At 36.5% G+C, this 21,373-nt stretch overlaps 1 protein-coding gene across 1 annotated transcript in view; it reads right to left on the reverse strand.

The window, feature by feature from the left end:
• Positions 1-21,373, reverse strand: part of LOC123552128 (carnitine O-palmitoyltransferase 1, liver isoform-like) — a 97,768-nt gene that overhangs the window by 24,063 nt on the left and 52,332 nt on the right. The window contains exons 12-15 of the mRNA XM_053542273.1: positions 19,469-19,516; positions 11,963-12,070; positions 8,102-8,127; positions 2,399-2,461 (exon numbers count right to left, since the gene is read on the reverse strand). Of these exons, the coding sequence (XP_053398248.1) occupies positions 2,399-2,461; positions 8,102-8,127; positions 11,963-12,070; positions 19,469-19,516 (245 nt within the window). The remainder of the gene's footprint in view (positions 1-2,398; positions 2,462-8,101; positions 8,128-11,962; positions 12,071-19,468; positions 19,517-21,373) is intronic.

Consider the following 21,373-nt stretch of genomic DNA (forward strand, 5'->3'; position numbering starts at 1 on the left):
AGTTTTTGATGGCACATGACCCACTTTCAAATATGACCTAGATATCATCAAGATGAACATTCAGACCAATTTTCATACAGATCCCATGAAAAATATGGCCTCTAGAGAGGTCACAAGGTTTTTCTATTATTTGACCTACTGACCTAGTTTTTGACCGCACGTGACCCACTTTCGAACTTGATCTAGATATCATCAAGGTGAACATTCTGACCAATTTTCATGAAGATCTCATGAAATATATGGCCTCTAGAGAGGTCACAAGGTTTTTCTATTTTTAGACCTACTGACCTAGTTTTTGACCGCACATGACCCAGTTTCGAATTTGACCTAGATATCATCAAGATGAACATTCAGACCAACTTTCATACAGATCCCATGAAAAATATGGCCTCTAGAGAGGTCACAAGGTTTTTCTATTATTTGACCTACTGACCTAGTTTTTGAAGGCACGTGACCCAGTTTCGAACTTAACCTAGATATTATCAATGTGAACATTCTGACCAATTTTCATGAAGATTTTGTGAAATATATGGCCTCTAGAGAGGTCACAAGGTTTTTCTATTTTTAGACCTACTGACCTAGTTTTTGATGGCACGTGACTCAGTTTCGAACTTGACCTAGATATCATCAAGATGAACATTCTGACCAAGTTTCATGAAGATCTTGTGAAATATATGGCCTCTAGAGAGGTCACAAGGTTTTTCTATTTTTAGACCTACTGACCGAGTTTTTGAAGGCAGGTGACCCAGTTTCGAACTTGACCTAGATATCATCAAGATGAACATTCTGACCAATTTTCATAAAGATCCCATGAAAAATGTGACCTCTAGAGTGGTCACAAGCAAAAGTTTACGGACGCACGCACGCACGGACGACGGACACCGCGCGATCACAAAAGCTCACCTTGTCACTCTGTGACAGGTGAGCTAAAAAGTGGACTTTTACAAAACCTTAACTACATGTAACACTGACAATCACGCATTGACTTTTTTTCAAAAGTTAGACAAGTGTGACCAGTTCTATATTTTAGATATATTTTTATTATGAAATTCATTAAAATAACATTAAGTCATTATTTTATCAGAGTGCCCTTACCTTTCTACAGTTTATTACTTATCTAGAAATAATTATAGCTAAACATATGTGCATTTGATTTGGTCTGCTACTTCAAAAGATATTCCAGACAGAATTTGATATGGTAATAATTTAATTAGTAAGTGTTAATTATTATCAGAAAGTAATAAGCCACTGGAGTAGACAAGTACTGGTCAGGTTTTAATATATGCACGTGTGATGTGATTGGTTGAAGTATGAAGTGGGCGTGAATGAATAGGTTGCAGAGTTTGGAGGGAAAGTTGAAAGGAGAAGTCAGTTAGATTTAGGTTTTTGTTTTAGGCACAGGAAAGTCAAAATTAGTCAAAATTGATATTCTAATATTTGAGGCAAGAAATACTTTGGAAACTTTGAGAATAATAAATTATTATGTACTATGAATTGATAAATTGGAATTATTGAAAAGTGATACAATATTATTATTTAGAATGGAATAAATGAAAATTAGAACTCTACCACTTGTTTAATAATAGCTAATTACCCCGAGAAAATGGACCCGGTTATACAAGCTTATAAGCTAAATGCCTGATGCTTAAATTTCCTCTGTATACAAATAATATAAAGTTAAATTTAATTCATAAGCTCAATGAGTCTTAATCAGAAATAAGGATATTTTCTAGAGAAGCTGGTTCATCAAACCTATACATATCCTAAAGTATAGAAGCTGTGACATGAGTATTTTGAAATAAAGATACAAAATAATACATGTATTTGAGATTAAAAACGGAGTAAACAAGGTCTGCAGGGGACTATTCTATTTTTCTTCTGGCTTTCTAATGTGTTCTAGCTGTAGAGTTAGATAGGGCCAGTTTAAATAATTCCTAGAAAACATCTGCAAAGTTCCATGAAAATTTGAGAACTGTTTTTGTTACATCTGTTAGACAAAAACAATTAATCAATGAAAATTACGAAGTATGTCACTGTAAAAATGGTTGTCTGGAATTACTTCAACTGGTCCATTACAGGTTACAGAGCAAGTACACCACACTACATTAAATATCAAATGAAAAAAAGTTAGTATTATAATTGTATTCATACAAAGGGACCTGTTCATATCTTTTTTAAGTAGTTAATTGCAAACACCTCTTTTTAACAGCAGCATAAAAATCAGATTATTACAACTTATTTTTGAAACTGTAAAAAAGTGATTTATAAACAAGTTCCTTTTGAAAGAGATTTAGAGAAAGAAATGCAACAAGCCACAAGTAAAATGACACCATATGTAGCCAATACAGTGTATATACTGCTTGCACTACACTGTTATGGTTACAGTCACTGTTTATACCCTATACGTGCGCTTTCTGCACAGAGGTATTCCCACAAGTGGGCCATTATTGGAGCATCTGCCCTGGAAAATTTTATTTAACTATTAGAAACTAAATCTTTTTAAGATATAAATTTCAGTTAATATCCACAGGGGTTCCACTAGATCTGAAAACCCAGGAGTCCCAGGACCCTTGTGTCCAAGTTTTGAAGGGACTCCTTTTCCAAACTACAGGAGTCCTGTCTCAACACGTCGATACTGCGTCCACTGCTTTTTCCGAAACGACATAAATTATCAGGCAACAACTGCAAAGCCCATTGAATTGATGTTCTTGTAGAACTGCCAAAGTACTAATACCACTCAAGAAATTAATATATTTATCAAATCTTTCTACTCTTTAAAAAGCTATTTAGAAATATCAATTTCACTTATATACATCTGCCATTTAATAAAAAGATTTCTGAAAATCACATTTAAGGTTCTTGTAAAGTCTTTTGAAACCTCCCCTCAGGAGAATTTTTGTTATCATAAAGAATATACTAAACTGTTCAAAATAAGTAGAGGAAACTTTCAAGACAGGTTACTCTCTATTAAACGGTACATTTTGTCCTATATCACACGTACTACGACAGTTCACATTCGATTTTGTAGAAGATATCAAGCTTCTTTTTCAAAAGTATTTTGTCTTTACTTTTATGATTACTGTGAGTCTTACATATTTCTTCAGGTACTCTGGGAGTTGAAAGTGTGACAAACCATGTACTCTTCAAACAAATGCAAAAATTGGAAAATGGAAGTGAAAGTAGAGCTGTCAAAATGACAAAAAAATGTGATGTTTCAAAAAATATTAAAGTTAACTATTTTTCGCTTCCCGGAGTACCCAGATAAGTATGTTAGACACACAACAAAAACAAATTTAGAGAAAAAATATGTTTGAAAAAGAAGTTTGATATTTTCTACAAAGCAGAATGTGGACAGTCGAAGTACATGTGTTGTAAGACAAAATAAATATTACTGAAAAAGGTGAACTTAATAGGAAGTATTTTCTACTTCTTCTGAACAATTCCGTATAATATGTTATCAATATTACGGATCTGTCAGGTGTAATTTCCAAAATGAAAATTTACCCAAGGGGTTGTCTCAAAAGCTTTACATGATCCTTAAAATAAAGATGGCAATGAAGAAGTTTTGCTTAAGCAGTTCACATTTTCAGTTGTCTTATTTTGCACACTGCCTAAAAGTGGGTGGGGGTTGATGCCTTTGCATGTTTTATTCTCGAAAAATGCTTCAAAATAAGAGCTGCTTTTGCAACAGTTGACATATTTTTCTTAAATGCATTGCACTAGAAAATCTCGTTGGAAATGACAGAAATGTCGGAAAATCACGGTCGTGAAAATGGGTAACAAATATGTACTCTTCAAACAAACGAAGTGAGCTAATAAAGCATTTTAAAATTCTAAGATTTTTGTTGTTAGTTATTGTACATTGCACCTACATAACTATAGGTCAAATGGTGGCATTCCTGCTTTTAATTACAGAGTAAGATCCCAGGTACTCGCACCCCCCCCCCCCCCCCAGTTCTAGTATTATTTTGGGCAATGGGTAGGCCCCTTGGTAGAACCAACAATCTTCTGAAAGCCAGATGGATCGCTTCCTCACATGAGAAAACTCTAAACCCAAAGCGAGGTTCTAACCCAGTGGTAAGGGACAAGAAATTTGATGTCAACGAGCCAAGGAGGTCCCCAATCCATGATGTATGACTACCAATCCCCAATCAATGATCACCGACATTAAGCCATATAATTCCAGGACATTTGAAAACAATCTATAACTTATGACAGAAAAAAGTTTTAATATGTTAACAAAGGCACTATTTTACTGGAATTTTATAGAATAGAATTAACACCTTAACAAATACAGTAAAACCTGTTCAAAAGACCACATCTGAATTAAGGTCAATACTAAAAACCCACTTATAACAGGCAACTATTTTCTCTTCCATATTAACCAAAAACAGCATAGTTTTACCTGTATTGACAGGCCTCTTGTAAACAAAGTCCACTTTTTCATTTCCCAAGGTTGGTCTTTTACAGACAGGTTTGGCTGTATTTACAAGTGATATATCAAGACCTTGTCCTAGCTATAAAATCTGTAAGATCCTTTGCATCAAATTCAAACCGTTAGATTCAAATGATAACCTCGGGTTCAATTTGGTATATTTCTATCAGAAATAGTCTCAACACTGCCACAAATGCATCACGATCTACAAGCCATAAGGTGGGTGCATTTCATACAAAAAAGACAATACAAACAGGCCATGTGACAGAAAACTAAAAATCACATTAACAGTTCAGTATTACTATCAGGATTGCCACAAAACCTGTGAACAAGAACATTTCCAAACTTAAAGCTACTTTTTAATAAAGGGGAGATATTTATGTAACCCTGTAACTATGACATAATCATTGTACAAAGTAACAAGAATGTTTTGAAAGCATTTTATCATAAAATAAAGTGTGCCATTGAGCTTGATATGATTATATTTACATTTGATCTTACTCAAATATGTTTTTAAATGTATTACTCTGCATCTTTATTCTTTGTTCCACTAGAGTATGTGGCAACCCTGGGCTACATACTTCAGGAAAAGAAGAAAACATACTTGAAATTAGACATAACAAGAATGATGTCAACATTGTATGACACATGCCCCCTGTTTATGCTTGACAGAATGAAATTAAAAACGAAATAAGGAAACTAAAAAAAGCTTTTAAAAAATCTGACATGACAGTCCCAATTTAATGCCCATGCTAACTTTATTTTGGTGATTCTTACCAAGTTTCAATTGAATTAGATCAAAACTGTATGAGGACATGTGTACACAAGGTGCAGATGTAACTGCAATATTGTTAAGTCCATAAAAGGGGCTTAACTTAAAAAAGAAATCATCAGACATAAAAGCCCCAAAATTATGTGCATGTCCACTTCATTTTGATGATGTTTACCTTGTTTCATTTCAACTGGTTGGAAAATGTAGGAGTTGAGAATACAAAGTACAAACGAAGCTGTACTATTGTTAAGCCCAAGAATGGGGCATAAGTAAAAACAACCCATAACAAGAGCTGTTTGGAAAACACATATGCCCCCCACCCCAAGATGGCTTGTCTCGTTTTCAGTCCTGTGATCACTAAGACCTTGAACTTTGACCTACTAATCCAACAAAAAATAGGGGTCATCAACTTCATAAGCCCAATCATGCTATTAAGTTTGAAGGTTCTCAAGTCATCGGCGGAAACTGTTTATTTTTAAGTCCCCTTAACCTTGACCTACTGACCCCAAACACAATATGGGTCATTTACTTCATAAGCCTAATCATGCTACCAGGTTTGGAGATTCTGGATCAAGCAGTTCTAAATTTATAGATGGAAATCATTTTCAAGGTTTCGTCCCATGACCTTTGACTTTCTGACCCCAAAAACAATAGGGGTCATCTACTTTATAAGCCCAATGATGCTACTAAGTTTCAAGGTTTTGGGTAAAGTGGTTCTCAAGAAATTGGGCTTAAGCTGTTTTCAAGGTTCCGGGCCATGACCTTGACCTTTGATCTCAAAAACAATGGAGGTCATCTATTTCATAGGACAAATCATGCTACAAATGTTTGAAGGTTCTGGGTCACGTGGTTCTCAAGTTATTAGTGGAAACCGTTTTCAGGGTTCAGGCCCTTGTGATCCTGACCTTAGACCTATTAATCCCAAAAACTATAGGGGTTATCTACTTGATAAGCCCTATCACGCTATCAAGTTTGAAATTTCTGGGTCAAGTGGTTCTAAAGATATTGGGTGGAAACTGTTTCATTTTCAGGCCCTTGTGATCTTGATCTTTTGACCTACTGACACCAAAAACTGTAGGGGCCATGTAATTCATAAGCCCAATCATGCTACCAAGTTTGAAGTTCTGGGTCCTCAAATTATTGGGCGGAAACCACTCACTCTATCTACAGACGGATGGACCCATCGAACGACTGACATAACAACGTGACCAACAGGTGCAAAGCCATATATCCCACTTCATCAAAGGGGGGCATCATAACTAAAAATATTTTTTTCTTTTTTTTGCGCATGTCCACTTCCTGTTCATAATGTATATCAAGTTTACTTTGCATCAGAGAAAAACTGTAAGAGTTGAGTATTCAAGAAAGTGTGATGTAGGGATGGGTAGCAGAACAGAAGGGCAGTTCAAACACTATATGCCTCCATGGTCTTCAACACCAGGGGTATAGAAAAGTGCTGACCTGGTGAAATATTTCAAACTTGCAGAGTTCAAGAAGTAAAGTTAACTACTGTAAGCCAAGTTCATAAACAAGATTAAGCATAATACCATTCAAAATTGTTATACATTCAAAAACAGTATCAAAAGAAGACATTCAATATTATAATTAACAATTAATTAATAATTGACATCATTGTGTCTTTGACCTTTGACCTACTAACCATCAAAACAACAGAGATCTACTGGCCATAGACATTACTGCATGAAGATTGATGGTCATAGGCCAAAGCGCTCTGAAGCTTTTGTTCAGAATAACTTTTATTATCAACAATATGGCCTTGGCCTTTGACCTACAGGTTACCAAACAATAATGGTCATCTAATGACTTAAGGCAGGCAACCAACAATACTTTGATAATCCTACACCAAACTTTTCTTCAGTTATTGACCAGGAAATGGTTTTCAGTTCTGCGGTCACTGTGACATTGACTTTGACCTACAGACTCCCGAAACAATAGTGGTCCTCTACTGACAACAGGCAATAATGCTATGATGTTCGAGTCCTGCATTAAAGCATTTCCCAGTTAGTGATAAGAAATCACTTTCAGTCCCGGGGTCAGTGTGACCTTGACCTCTGACTAACTCCAAAACAACTAGGTTCTAGTGACAAATGGCAATCATCTTATGAAGTTTGTTGTTGGCCAAAACAATCTATTATTTTCCCCCATCTTATACAGATTGTTTCACGTTTTCAGTCTTGAGGTTACTGTGACCTTGACCTATGACCATCTGATTCCAAAAGCAAAAGGGTTTATCTTCTGACCACAAGCAATTTTCTGATACTGTATATCCATTGTGAAACCAAGCTTTCTGACCCCTAGAACAGGTAATTAACCATACACTGTTTTCAGTATGATAAAATTTCATTGCTAGATCAAAGCATTCTCCTTTGACTTACTGACCCCCGAAATGGGTAACTGAACATAAACTGTTTTCAGTGTACATGTCATTGTGACTGTGACCTGAAAATAATATACTGACTTCTGGAAATCATACAGTGAAGTATTAGCATTGTAGGACCAAACATTTCTAGTTACTGATAGGAAAGTAAATCCTCTACTGACTGACCAACAAATAGCAAAACAACCTACCCCTCTTTTTCAAAGGGGAGCATAATAAATATGTTTTCATAAAAGCCCTGTAAACAGAATTCCAAGGTCTTGGTTTAAAGCAATTTATCTCATTGAAACAAACACTTAATAAAATTTCTAATAAAAACAGTTTTCACTCATGTAGACAAGTTCCATCTGAAAGGTTTATAGACACCAGAATTGAATACAACTTAATCTAGACAGGGCTTGAAAACATAAACTTTGTCCTCTAATTCACACTTATCTTTGAATTGTTATTTTAAGAAATAATATAATTATAAAGTGATGAGATCATCAAAACTTACCAGGAATGTTCAGCATTGAAGCCAATCTAAAATACAATTAAAACAACATTTATACTAATCATCATTTCTGTCACTCTATTAAAGTCTTGAAACAAAAATTTCAATACATAAAAATCTAAATCAACAAATGTTTCCACGTTTGCACCATATAAAAGATTTATATATCATAAAATTTGCTTTTGGTCCTTATAAAAAAAACTTCTTCAGGACAATTTAACATCATCTTTTACAGTCCATCACAACATTTAAGAAGGAAACTTTTAACGATATGTAACTTTTTAAAAAAAAAAATATATGTCTCAACATGCATTTAATCTTGATATGGCAGTTTCTTCTAGGAAATAAAAGTCAAAGCAACTGTTCAAGTATTGTATTAAAATCAAAGACAAAAACACAAAATTCATAATATATACGTAATTAGGCTTGCTTCTGATCATACAGTAATGTTCAGTTTCATTAAAATTTTAACAATAGTGTAGGAGCAGCTCGGACAAATTTTATTCAAAAAGTGCACCACTGTTAGTTGGGCTTAGAAGGTCACATTGATACAAATAAAAGTCATATGGCGACTTTCCAGCTTTTAATGGTGGAGGAAGACCCTAGGTGCCCCTTTGGGCATTATTTCATGGGCGGGCACTTGGGCTGAACCACTGACCTTCTGTAAGCCAGATGGATGGCTTCCATACATGGAGAATTCTATGCTCCAAGTGAGGCTTGAACTGACACTGTTGAGGGGCAAGTGATGTGAAGTCAGCAACCTTAACCACTAGGCCAAGGAGGCCCTCAAGCACACTGTGCAAAGCATGACACACTAAAATCAATGTGACTATCAAGTTTGAGAATCATAGGTCAAAGAATTCTAAATTTATTGAGTAGAAATTAAATTGTTTGTTTTTGTTGGGTTTAACGTTGCACTGACACAATCATAAGTCATATGGCGTCTTTCCAGCTTTGATGGTGGGGGAAGATTCCAGGTGCCCCTCCATGCATTATTTCATTATGGGCGGGCACCTGGGTAGAACCACTGACCTTCCATAAGCCAGCTGGATGGCTTCCTCATATGAACAGTTCAACGCCCAAAGTGAGGTTCGAAACCACTTTGATGAGGGGAAATTAAACTGTAAATAAACATATGAATGACCAGCACCATCACATACAGGCTTGTTGCAGTACCAGTAGTACTGCTACTGCAGTACTACTGAAGCCATTTTAGCAACTACTGGTACTGCTACTGAATTACTTGGTCAAAATTTGGTGACTACTGTTACTGATACTGCATTACTGTCTCAAAAAAGTGGTACTGGTACTGCAGTACTCAACCAGTACTTTGTTGTTTTTTTTCTTTGTTGTTTTGATTTTCAAAAAATTGTACTATTTTTATGAAATGGTGCCTTTATAACTTAGCACCTAATACATGCTGCCTTTAATATAATTTAGATGTTATGCCTTTAAGCAATCATATTTATTGACATGACTGAAGCATATATCACAGAACAGCAATTATGGGATAAACCTGTTTTGCTGTTGAATGTATAATAGCAATATAATAGCAATCCTGCACTGATTTGAGCTGTCATCAGTAACAATGAAATGGTCAGTTTGCTCAGTTTTCAGTATAAATAGTAAAGTATTAAGAGTAAAGTAACTTATTTTTTGTATGAAACAGTCATTGCTGGTCTCTCTGGATATGTGGATGTTTTTTTTCTGAATTTGAAAATGAGCTGGAACAAATTTTTCATAAATGTGCAAGTACTGGTACTGGTACTTCAGTACTATACCCCTAGTACTGCAACAAGCCTGATCACATAATATGTCCCATCAAATCACTTTATAACAGTGACCATGACCTTTGACAAAAAAACCTCAAAATCAAGAGGGGCCCATGGTCATTTTTTTTTTAACTTAAGGGTACTTTAATCTTAACCTTATAATGCACTAACAAAATCAGTGGGAGTCATCCACTACCCATGAGCAATGTGCCTGCCAAGTGGTCATACACTGCATATGGTCAATGTGTCTGATAAGTAAGAGCATTGTAGGTCAAGAGGGTCTGAGAATACTCAGAGGAAAAGGTTTTTGTTATAACAGTCACTGCAGACCAACCTTGACCTTTGGCCTCCAACCACTATTCATGAGCAACATGCCTACAAAGTCTGATGACTGCAAGTCAAGATATTCTCAAAATTCCGAGCAGAAATGATTTTTATATTTATAGTTATTGAGACCTTAAACTTTGACCCACTGCCTCAAATTCAGTAGTGGACAAGCAATGCCAGAGCAAGTTGCACATCAACACTGAGGATCATAGGTCAAAGCACTCCAGTAAAACATTCTTTGAACTATGCATGAAAAGCTAAATGTGGACAAACAAACAAGACTGCAAAACACTGAAACAAGTGCAACCTAATAATCAACAAGAGCTGTCGGAGGACAGCAACGCTCGACTATTCAACAGCCTTGTCAATTGAACGAATACAAAAGTTGAAAAAGGGGCATAATTTTGTAAAATGCAAAGTAGAGGTATTGAACCTCTGTACTGCATGTCATATCATGACAGTGAACAAGTGTGTGAAGTTTCAATCCTTTCCAATTTGTGGATACTGAGATACCAGCTTACATACAAAAACTTAACCAAAAACTGCTAAGTCAAAGGGGCATAATTCTGTAAAAAATGCCAAGTAGAGTTATGGGACCTTCACAAAGCATGTTAGATCATGACAGTGAACAAGTGTGTGAAGTTTCAATCCATTCCAATCAGTAGATACTGAGATATCAGATTACCTACAAAAATTTAACCAAAAACTGCTAAGTCGAAAAAGGGGCATAATTTTGAAAAAAAAAAAGAGTAGAGTTATGGGACTTGCTTAGTGCATGTCAGATCATGACAGTGAACAAGTATGTGAAGTTTAAATCCATTCCCATTAGTAAGTACTGAGATACCAGCTTACATACAAAACCTTAACCAACAAGAGCTGTCTCCATAGGATGACATATGCCCCCGATGGCACTTTGAATGAGTAGTTATGGCCGATGTTAGAGTTTAGGACCTTTGACTTACGGAGCTGGGTCTTGCGCGTGACACGTCATCTTACTGTGTCACACATTCATGCGTAGTTATTTTAAAATCCATGCATGAATGACAAAGATATGGATTGGACACGCCCATCAATGCACTATCATGAAAAATGACCTTTAACGTCTAAGTGTGACCTTGACCTTTGAGCTACGGACCTGAGTCTTGCGCGCGACACGTCGTCTTACTGTGGTACACATTCATGCCAAGTTATTTGAAAATCCATCCATGGTTGACAAAGATATGGACCGGACATGCCCATCAATGCACTATCCTTTAAAGTCTAAGTGTGACCTTGACCTTCGAGCTACGGACCTGGATCTTGCGCGCGACACGTCGTCTTACTGTGGTACACATTCATGCCAAGTTATTTGAAAATCCATCCATCGATGACAAAGATATGGACCGGACACGAAAATTGCGGACAGACTGACAGACTGACAGACCGACAGACTGCCAGACGGTTCAAAAACTATATGCCTCCCTTCGGGGACATAAAAATGTCTAAGTCGAAAAAGGGGCATAATTTTGTAAAAAAGCAAAATAGAGTTATGGAACCTGTGCAATGTAAGTCAGTTTGTCACAGTGAATAAGTGTGTGAAGTTTCAATCCATTCCCACAAGTGGTTACTGAGAAACCAGCTTACATACAAAACCTTAACCAAAATCGGGACGCGGACGCCGACGCATGGGCGAGTCCAATAGCTCTACTATTCTATGAATAGTTGAGCTAAAAACGTTTATTTTCCAACATAAATATGGTCTATGCTTTTAAACAGTTATTCTTACCCTTCCATTAGGAGTGATCACCAGGTTAAAAGACTTGTCAAACCATCTGTTAGAGCCATTACCATGTAACATAGCACCAGCAAAATTGTCAAAACTCTTCTGGTCACCCTGCAAAATACAAATTAACTTCTCACTGGACAAGAGCTGTCAAAATAGTAACACTCAACTTATTCAAAAGCCATGCCACTACAAACAGTAGTAGTTATAGAGATAACAAGTCACAAACAAAATCTTAGCCAAAAATTGCTAAATTGAGAATGGGGCATAACTTTGTGTAAGGTTGCTGAAATGACTGATAATGACTGGCACTTGTATTGGATTAGGCAACTGCTCAAGTCCCACTCATACACACACAATATACTGGAACAGTTACACAAAAACGAAATTTTACTGAGTGTTATAGTATCATTTTCTTTTCCATACTTTTCTATATACATGTATACCAAATATGTTTTCAAGTTTCTTTTGACCACAGCTGCTAATAAGTTCCCTGTAAAGCACAAAATAATCAGGTCATGAAAATATGTGATATCTGGAATCTACCCTCACTTATAAAACTAAAACCTTCTGCCAGCAAGATTTTGGTACATTATTCAATAATAGTAATATTTCTGTGTGTTTTAACTAACATTAACAACAGAATTCAAGCAATTTATTTGTATACATACATATATATATATATATATATATATATATATATATATATATATATATATATAATGCCAGCTAGGATTGCCTTAAAATAAACTGTTAAACAAGAGGACCATGATGGTCCTGAATCGCTCACCTATCTCCACATGACCCAGTGTTCAATTGAGTATGACATCGTTATTTCTATTATTTGACATAGTGACCTAGTTTTTGAGCACATGTGACCTAGATATCATCAAGATAAAAAATTCTGACCAATTTTCATGAAGATCCATTGAAAAATATGTCCTCTAGAGAGGTCACAAGGTTTTTCTATTATTTGACCTAATGACCTAGTTTTTGAAGGCACGTGACCCACTTTTAAACTTGACCTAGATATCATCAAGGTGCACATTCTGACCAATTTTCATGAAGATCTCGTGAAAAATATGGCCTCTAGAGAGGTCACAAGGTTTTTCTATTTTTCTACCTACTGACCTAGTTTTTGACCGCACATGACCCAGTTATGAACCTGACCTAGATATCATCAAGCTGAACATTCTCACCAATTTTCATAAAGATCCATTGAGAAATATGGCCTCTAGAGAGGTCACAAGGTTTTTTCTATTTTTATACCTACTGACCTAGTTTTTGACCCCACGTGACCCAGTTTCGAATCTGACTTAGATATCATCAAGATGAACATACTGACCAATATTCATGAAGATCTCATGAAAAATATGGCCTCTAGAGAGGTCACAAGGTTTTTCTATTTTTAGATCTACTGACCTAGTTTTAAACCCCATGTGACCCAGTTTCGAACTTGACCTAGATATCATCAAGGTAAACATTCTGACCAATTTTCATGAAGATCCATTGAAAAATATCGTCTCTAGAGAGGTCACAAGGTTTTCCTATTTTTAGACCTACTGACCTAGTTTTTGACCGCACATGACCCAGTTTCGAACTTGACCTAGATATCATCAAGGTGAACATTCTGACCAATTTTCATGAAGATCCATTGAGAAATATGGCCACTAGAGAGGTCACAAGGTATTTCTATTTTTAGATCTACTGACCTAGTTTTTGACCCCACATGACCCAGTTTCGAACTTGACCTAGATATCATCAAGATGAACATTCTGACCAATATTCATGAAGATCTCATGAAAAATATGGCCTCTAGAGAGGTCACAAGGTTTTTCTATTTTTAGATCTACTGACCTAGTTTTTAACCCCACGTGACCCAGTTTCGAACTTGACCTAGATATCATCAAGATGAACATTCTGACCAATTTTCATGAAGATACATTGAGAAATATGGCCTCTAGAGAGGTCACAAGGTTTTTCTATTTTTAGACCTAATGACCTAGTTTTTGACCTTACATGACCCAGTTTCGAACTTGACCTAGATATCATCAAGGTGAACATTCTGACCAATATTCATGAAGATCTCATGAAAAATATGGCCTCTAGAGAGGTCACAAGGTTTTTCTATTTTCAGGCCTCCTAGCAGGCCTGAACAAATATAAAGGTTTTTATAAAGGCTCCAATCTATGGAAATAAAGGCCTTTTAGTGTAAAATATTAAAAAATAAAGAGTAAATAAAGGCTATTTTTGTCGCAATTCTCATTGAAAACACATAATATATATAGGTATTTACTAAAAAAAAAGTTAATTTATATATGGAAACCCACACTCTAAAACCACAGATATCAGAAATAGGCATGTTTGATATTATCTCATACTGTTTGAATTATACATTATGATTGATATACATACCTAACTTAATGGCTATACCTACTTTCACTGCACATTTATATCACCTATTTTTGTATATGGTTCCTGTTTTATACATTGTAGTGTCTACATCAACTTTGCTCAGAATGCTGTATCTTCACCAGACCTTGTCCACTGTTACCATAGTGTAAACATCATGTCACCAGACCTGAAATTTTTTTATTTTTTTTTATTCAACTAGTCACAATCAGTAAAACTCAGCATTTGTTACAACCACCCAATCATTTTCCAACCTAAAATTCAGACATTCATAAAAGCAAGCAGTACTCAATTGTGGTAAATGACTGGGCATTTTGACAAATGCTGAGTTCAAACACATAATTATGTACATATACATGCAAAATGGTTAAAGCAAGTTAGTATGATTTGATAAAGCAAGCAGTTAGTTAAAAACATGAAAAACTTGCATGGATATTTGTTCAAGTATTAAAAACTAATAGTACTAAACACCATAGCATGATTAATATCAGAACAGAACAGAGCAGATAATAGTTAGGTACAACAGCAAACTTGTTAATTCAAAGAATATTCAGGCACAAGGTTCACGCTTACAAACAGGCTGTGTTAATAATATATGGTTAATACTAACTCTTACAAGTAACTATAGAACTTTACACGCTACATATATGTTACACCCTACACCAAATAAGCAACTAGAAGCTTAGCAATCTATATATAAGCTCAAGTGTTAGTAGTTGAGTGACAATATACAAAATCATTCTTCACACCAGTCTTCTTTTCTTGGCATATTTTTCAAGTTGGTCTGTGATCTCCCTTTTTCTTTTGTTCAACTGTTGCAAATCTGCATGTGCTGTTTTTTGTTTATTGGCTGCAACTTCCTGCAACTCATGTGCAATTTCAATACCCATCATGTTCTTTTCTTTGATGGCTTCTGTCATTCTTTTATTAGCCTCAACATTTAGACCATCCAACCTTATAAGCTGTCCTTCAGCTTCTTCAATCTTAGTATCAATGTCCTTATTTTCATCTTTCAGCTTTTTCACTTTTTCTAATCTTACCTTTTCTTCTTCTTCTGCCTTACGCTGTTTCTCACGCTCCTTTTCCTTTTTCTGTTTTTCTTCCCTTTCTTGCCTTTGTTGTTCACTAATATATTTCTTGTACTCCTGATGGGCTGATTTACAATGAGAAAGCAACTCTTTTGTTATCTTTACATCAACTGCCTGACCACCTGAAGCTCCAACTGCATCTTTAGTTAAACGGACCCCAATCAAAGTGCCTTTCTGCATTGATGACCTCTCGTTTGTCAAAATCTTTTTGTTCTGAGATAAACTTCTTTCTGTATCAGCATTACCATGTGACAGTGTCAATGCACACTTCACAACTTTGGGCAGTACACTAAATCGTGGTTTTCCAGCTGCAGTGGTAAGTCCAAATATATTTGCCCAATATTTGTCAACTCTAACTGGCTGTTCATTTCCTTTTTTATCATTTTCAGTAGTCCAGCTCTTTGGAATTTCAAGTTCCCTATAGATTTTCCACTCATCAGTTACCAGAGGCAATTCATTCTCCTCACAACACGGCAAGTTAGCAGCCACTGTTGCCACCTTAGCGTCTGATGAAGGCTGTTGTCTCATATCTGGGTGTAGGCATGGTAATGCTTTCAGTAAAGTGTTCTTGTATGGCAGTCGCTCCTGTATATATGCTGTGGACTTTGAAAAGAACAGTTTCATTCCAACTATACATTCTTTCTTTTGTAATGGACTGAGGTTCTTCAGATAGCCCCTGGCCTTAACCCCTATGTTTAATTTGTCATCAGGCAACTGATTATCTACTTTTGTCACATCAGTCTGTGCTAACTCAGTCCCAGTTTTACCCTGAACCAATTCCGGTTTGATGAATCTGTACATGATCTGGCGTAGCATGTCCACAAGTGATGGGTAAAGCAGGTGTATAAGTGGACCTTCAACCTGAAAGGCAGTCAGAAACCCATCAAAGAGTGGCTTGACTGATTCCAGGAACGCCATTTCTACTAGGATGATACCTTCATTCTTTGTCAGAGATTCATGGATGTCCTTAAACTTTTTTAGCTTCTGAGATCTTTTCTCATTCTTTGGGATGAACACCGTAAAATACTTCTTTATGGCAGACATCTGTCCGTGTATTCTCTCAACTGCTGGCAACAACGACAACCACCTAGAGTCAACATGTCTGAGAAACTTCAAATTTTCCAAATTTTCATCATCTTGTACAAACTTGAAATCTTCTTCTCTGGCTGGGTACAAATGAAACCATGTGAATATATTCATTGCAAAATCAAGAGCATGAATTCCAAACGCTGCATTCCCGGCTTTAAAAGCATTGTGTATCTTATGTATGAAGCAGAATCCAACATCCACTAACCCTTCAGCACCAGCATCTTTTACAGCTGTGTCAACTATTGTTTTGATACTCTTGTTCACATTAGGCCCATCTGCAGATAAACTTAAAAGTTTGCTCATTGGTAATGTCAAGTCCTGGAAACACTCAAGCAAACCTTTACAAACTACCTTAGCAAAGGCATGACCAAAGAAGAGAGAACACAAGTATCGTACCTGAACACAGGCAGACTGTTCTGACCAATAGCGAATTAGAATGTCCATTTGTTTCTTCGACTGACTAGTAACGGTTTCATCAAAGTGGATTGTGTAGTAAGCTCCTGATGCAAGTACATCCTTTACAGTGTTATTCTGGAAGTATCGTCTAAGACCGTAAGATATCATATAAGATGCCTTCTGATGACTAAGACTGAATTGCTTTGCAATAATGGAGTCTGGAAACATCTCCTGGAACAAGGCTGGCAATCCATCACAAGAACTGAAGCTGTAATTAGATGAAGCGGTCTTTATCGTCCACAGCGCTTCTGCCTTAGCAACAGCTTCATTAACAGATATCCATTTGGAAATTCCAGAATTTTCACTTGGTGGTGGTGGTGGTGGTGGTATGGTTAGTTTTGACACATCATTCACATCTGCTTTATTATTGTCAAAGACAACTGCACTGGAAGAAGCTGACACTGTTTCACTTTTGGCAGAACAAACAGATGGTTTCTGTTCAACCTTTGTTACAAATGATGTCAATGGTTTTTGTTCCCCACATTTGCCACCATTCAAACATGCAGCCTTCTGCTTGTGTTTCTTTCCCATAGAATGTTGTCGTAAAGCAGAAAGTCCATTATTAGCAATATTGATAGTGCAAGCACAAAGAACACATTTTGCATCATATACAGAGTCAATCGATGGCCGGCACCATAGTCTACAGAATACTCCATTTCCATCTTTTTCATCCAGCCATTTTGACTGAAACTTTGTCTTTGAGTGTGACATTGTAAGACTGTTATTAACTGATGGTCACTTTGTTAGTAATCTGAAAATACAGAAAAAAGCATGCAAACTAGCAAAGCAAAAGCATTGCATGTTTGTATGGTTTCCATGCAAACCATACAAACATGCAGTACTATGCTACAACTGGATAACCAGGAGCATATTTAAGGCCAAATAAAAATATTATGTGTGGTTCAGGGGACCAACCTATTGTATGTCTTCCTTTTAAATCTGTCACCTAAGCCACACACAGTACATTATTTGGTCTATGGGCCCTCAGATACCTTCACTGGGCCTTCAGTGTAGCAAGGTCACTGACTTACCATTTCAAGCATTCAGCTCCATGGTACCTTATGCTGAATACATGGAACACCCATGGTCTGGTAAACACTACTGCAAACATCTACATGTATGTGGTCTGGTGAACACAACAGCATTCTGAAAAACTCAAGATGAAAGATACACAAGCAGTATCCTAATAACAACACTTAAAAGGGGAGAAGAAATACAGTAGTATAACCATTACTTGCTTTAAACTGGCACGGCAAGCAGTCTGAACAAAAATATAGGTTTTGAGTGAAAATTACAGGCTATTTGGTCGTTTTAAAGGTTTTTTCAGAAGATTTAAAGGTTTTAAAGGTTTGCTCTGAAATTAAAGGTTTTTAAAGGTTTTAAAGGTTTCACTAGGAGGCCTGTATTTTTAGACCTACTGACCTAGTTTTTGACCCCACGTGACCCAGTTTCGAACTTGACCTAGATATCATCAAGGTGAACATTCTGACCAATTTTCATGAAGATCTTGTGAAATATATGGCCTCTAGAGAGGTCACAAGGTTTTTCTATTTTTAGACCTACTGACCTAGTTTTTGATGGCACGTGACCCAGTTTCGAACTTGACCTAGATATCATCAAGATGAACATTCTGACCAACTTTCATAAATATCCCATGAAAAATGTGACCTCTAGAGTGGTCACAAGCAAAAGTTTACGGACGGACGCACGGACGGACGACGGACACCGCGCGATCACAAAAGCTCACCTTGTCACTTTGTGACAGGTGAGCTAAAAAATATATGACCTTTGACTTCTTTTTAAACATTCACATTCTTTCCAAAATTGGGTAAAACATGAGACTTTCTAACTTTAACACATGTATGTATGCTTTTGAGGCAACATATATTTAAAGAATAAAAATCCTACACAGAGGTAATATTTGAAATTGTCAATATTATTGTATAATGTGTAGTTTTACTGATATTAAGCATCGTAAGACAAATGACCGTAATTATAGACAATTTTTTTTTCAAATCAAGGTTTTCATCAGGGAACTATCAGAACAATTGGCTTTTTGTTATCTGCATAACAGAGTCAAACAAAATTAGAGCTAGCTACATGGTATTTGAAGACCTTTTAAAAAAGTAGCCTGCAGGTAATAATTGGCTTAAATGTCTTCTGTATACACTTTTGGCCATGGGCAATGTTGTTTGGAATACAGTGATAAAACAGTATTTCTGTGTGTATGTTCACTGACAGGAGAGCACATGGGAGCAGTCAATTTTGGAGGGACAGCAACAGGAAGGGCCAAATATAAAGGAGCAGATTGCCCCTCTACTAATGCTTAGCTGTAGCACTGTAGCTATACGTTTTTGAATTAAAATATTCAAAGGCAAATTTCAACCAAGACTATGAATGGAAATGAAATGTAACATTTTGTACAGATATGAACAAAGCTGTTTATCGTAAAATCAACACTTACAATAACAAAATCTTGAGGTTCATCATCAAAGGTGATAAAGAAAGCAGCCTGAAAATGAAAAATAAACAAGTTTTTTATTCTAATCTTGAAATTAGTCTTTCAAATCATTAGCTATAATCACTCATACATTGTGAGCACTCATCATTTTGCTTCAATAACTGCCCGAGAATATACTAACAGTTAAAACTTAATGGACCAGTACATTAAAAGTTCAATTATCAGTATAGCAGTATCACAAATTCCAAGAGATCGAGCGTTTTACTTCGAGATGACCCAGATCTAAATTAAAGTGATATTTTGTGCAAGTGTTTTTAGGATGGGACTTGAAGATGTCTTCGAAATAACTTGAATTTTTTTGAGATAAGCAAGTTCCAGATATCGAGTTTCAACTGTGTTATGTACAGTATTATAATAGACATTTTACAACACACTGACCAAGCCAAATATGGTCTTGTAACTTAATGGTATCCGTGTACCGTGATTTCACTGCTGACATTTTGCATTGTAATTGGAAAGTAATGATTTCGAGGCAAAAAAAAAAAGAGATGCAAACTAGAAAATGCTTTTGTAAAAAAGCGCATGTCTCCCCCAATGCAAAGTCCTATAGGCAAGAAGTCAATAGGGGTCAGGAGCAAAAATCAAAGAGACACTGATGGTTGGCTGCAATAGGGATCATCTACTTGGCATGTCCAGTCATCCCGCTAAATTTCAACACTCTTGGCCTAGTGGTTCTCCAGTCACTGTTCAGGCTCCTGTGACCTTGACCTTTGATCAAGTGACCTCAAAATAAATAGGGGTCATCTACTCTGCATGTCCAATCATCCTATTAAGTTTCAACATTGTAGGTCAAGTGGTTCTCAAGTTATTTCCAAAAAATGATTTTACATGAACAGGCCACTGTGACCTTGACCTTTAACAGACTGACCCCAAAAACAATAGGGGTCATCTACTCTGCATGTTCAATCATCCTATGAAGTTTCAACATTCTGGGTCAAGTGGTTCTCAAGTTATTGATCAGAACTGGTTATCAATGTTCAGGCCCCTGTGACCTTGACCTTTAACGGAGTGGCCCCAAAAACAATAGGGGTCATTTACTTTGCATGAACAATCATCCTATGAAGTTTCAATATTCTGGGTCGAGAGGTTCTCAAGTTATTGATTGGAAATGGTTTTCCATGTTCAGGCCCCTGTGGCCTTGACCTTTAACAGAGTGACCCTAAAATCGTTAGGGGTCATCTACTTTGCATGACCAATCATCCTATGAAGTTTCATCATTCTGGGTCAAGTGGTTCTCAAGTTATTGACCAGAAATGGTTTTCAATGTTCGGGCCCCTGTGACCTTGACCTTTCATAGAGTGACCCCATAATTGTTAGGGGTCATCTACTCTGCATGACCAATCATCCTATTAAGTTTCAACATTCTGGGTCAAGTGATTCTCAAGTTATTGACCGGAAATGGTTTTCAATGTTCAGGCCCCTGTGACCTTGACCTTTAATGGAGTGACCCCAAAATCGATAGGGGTCATCTACTTTGTATGTACAATCATCCTATGAAGTTTCAACATTCTGGGTCAAGTGGTTCTCTAGTTATTGATCGGAAATGGTTTTCCATGTTCAGGCCCCTGTGACCTTGACCTTTGACGGAGTGACCCCAAAATCAATAGGGGTCATCTACTCTTCACGATCAATCATCCTATGAAGTTTCAACATTCTGGGTCAAGTGGTTCTCTAGTTATTGATCGGAAATGGTTTTCCATGTTCAGGCCCCTGTGACTTTGACCTTTGATGGAATGACCCCAAAATCAATAGGGGTCATCTACTCTTCATGACCAATCATCCTATGAAGTTTCAACATTCTGGGTCAAGTGGTTCTCTAGTTATTGATCGGAAATGGTTTTCAATGTT

Source organism: Mercenaria mercenaria, chromosome 4 (genome assembly GCF_021730395.1).
Source record: "Mercenaria mercenaria strain notata chromosome 4, MADL_Memer_1, whole genome shotgun sequence".
In the NCBI taxonomy this organism is placed as follows: domain Eukaryota; kingdom Metazoa; phylum Mollusca; class Bivalvia; order Venerida; family Veneridae; genus Mercenaria; species Mercenaria mercenaria.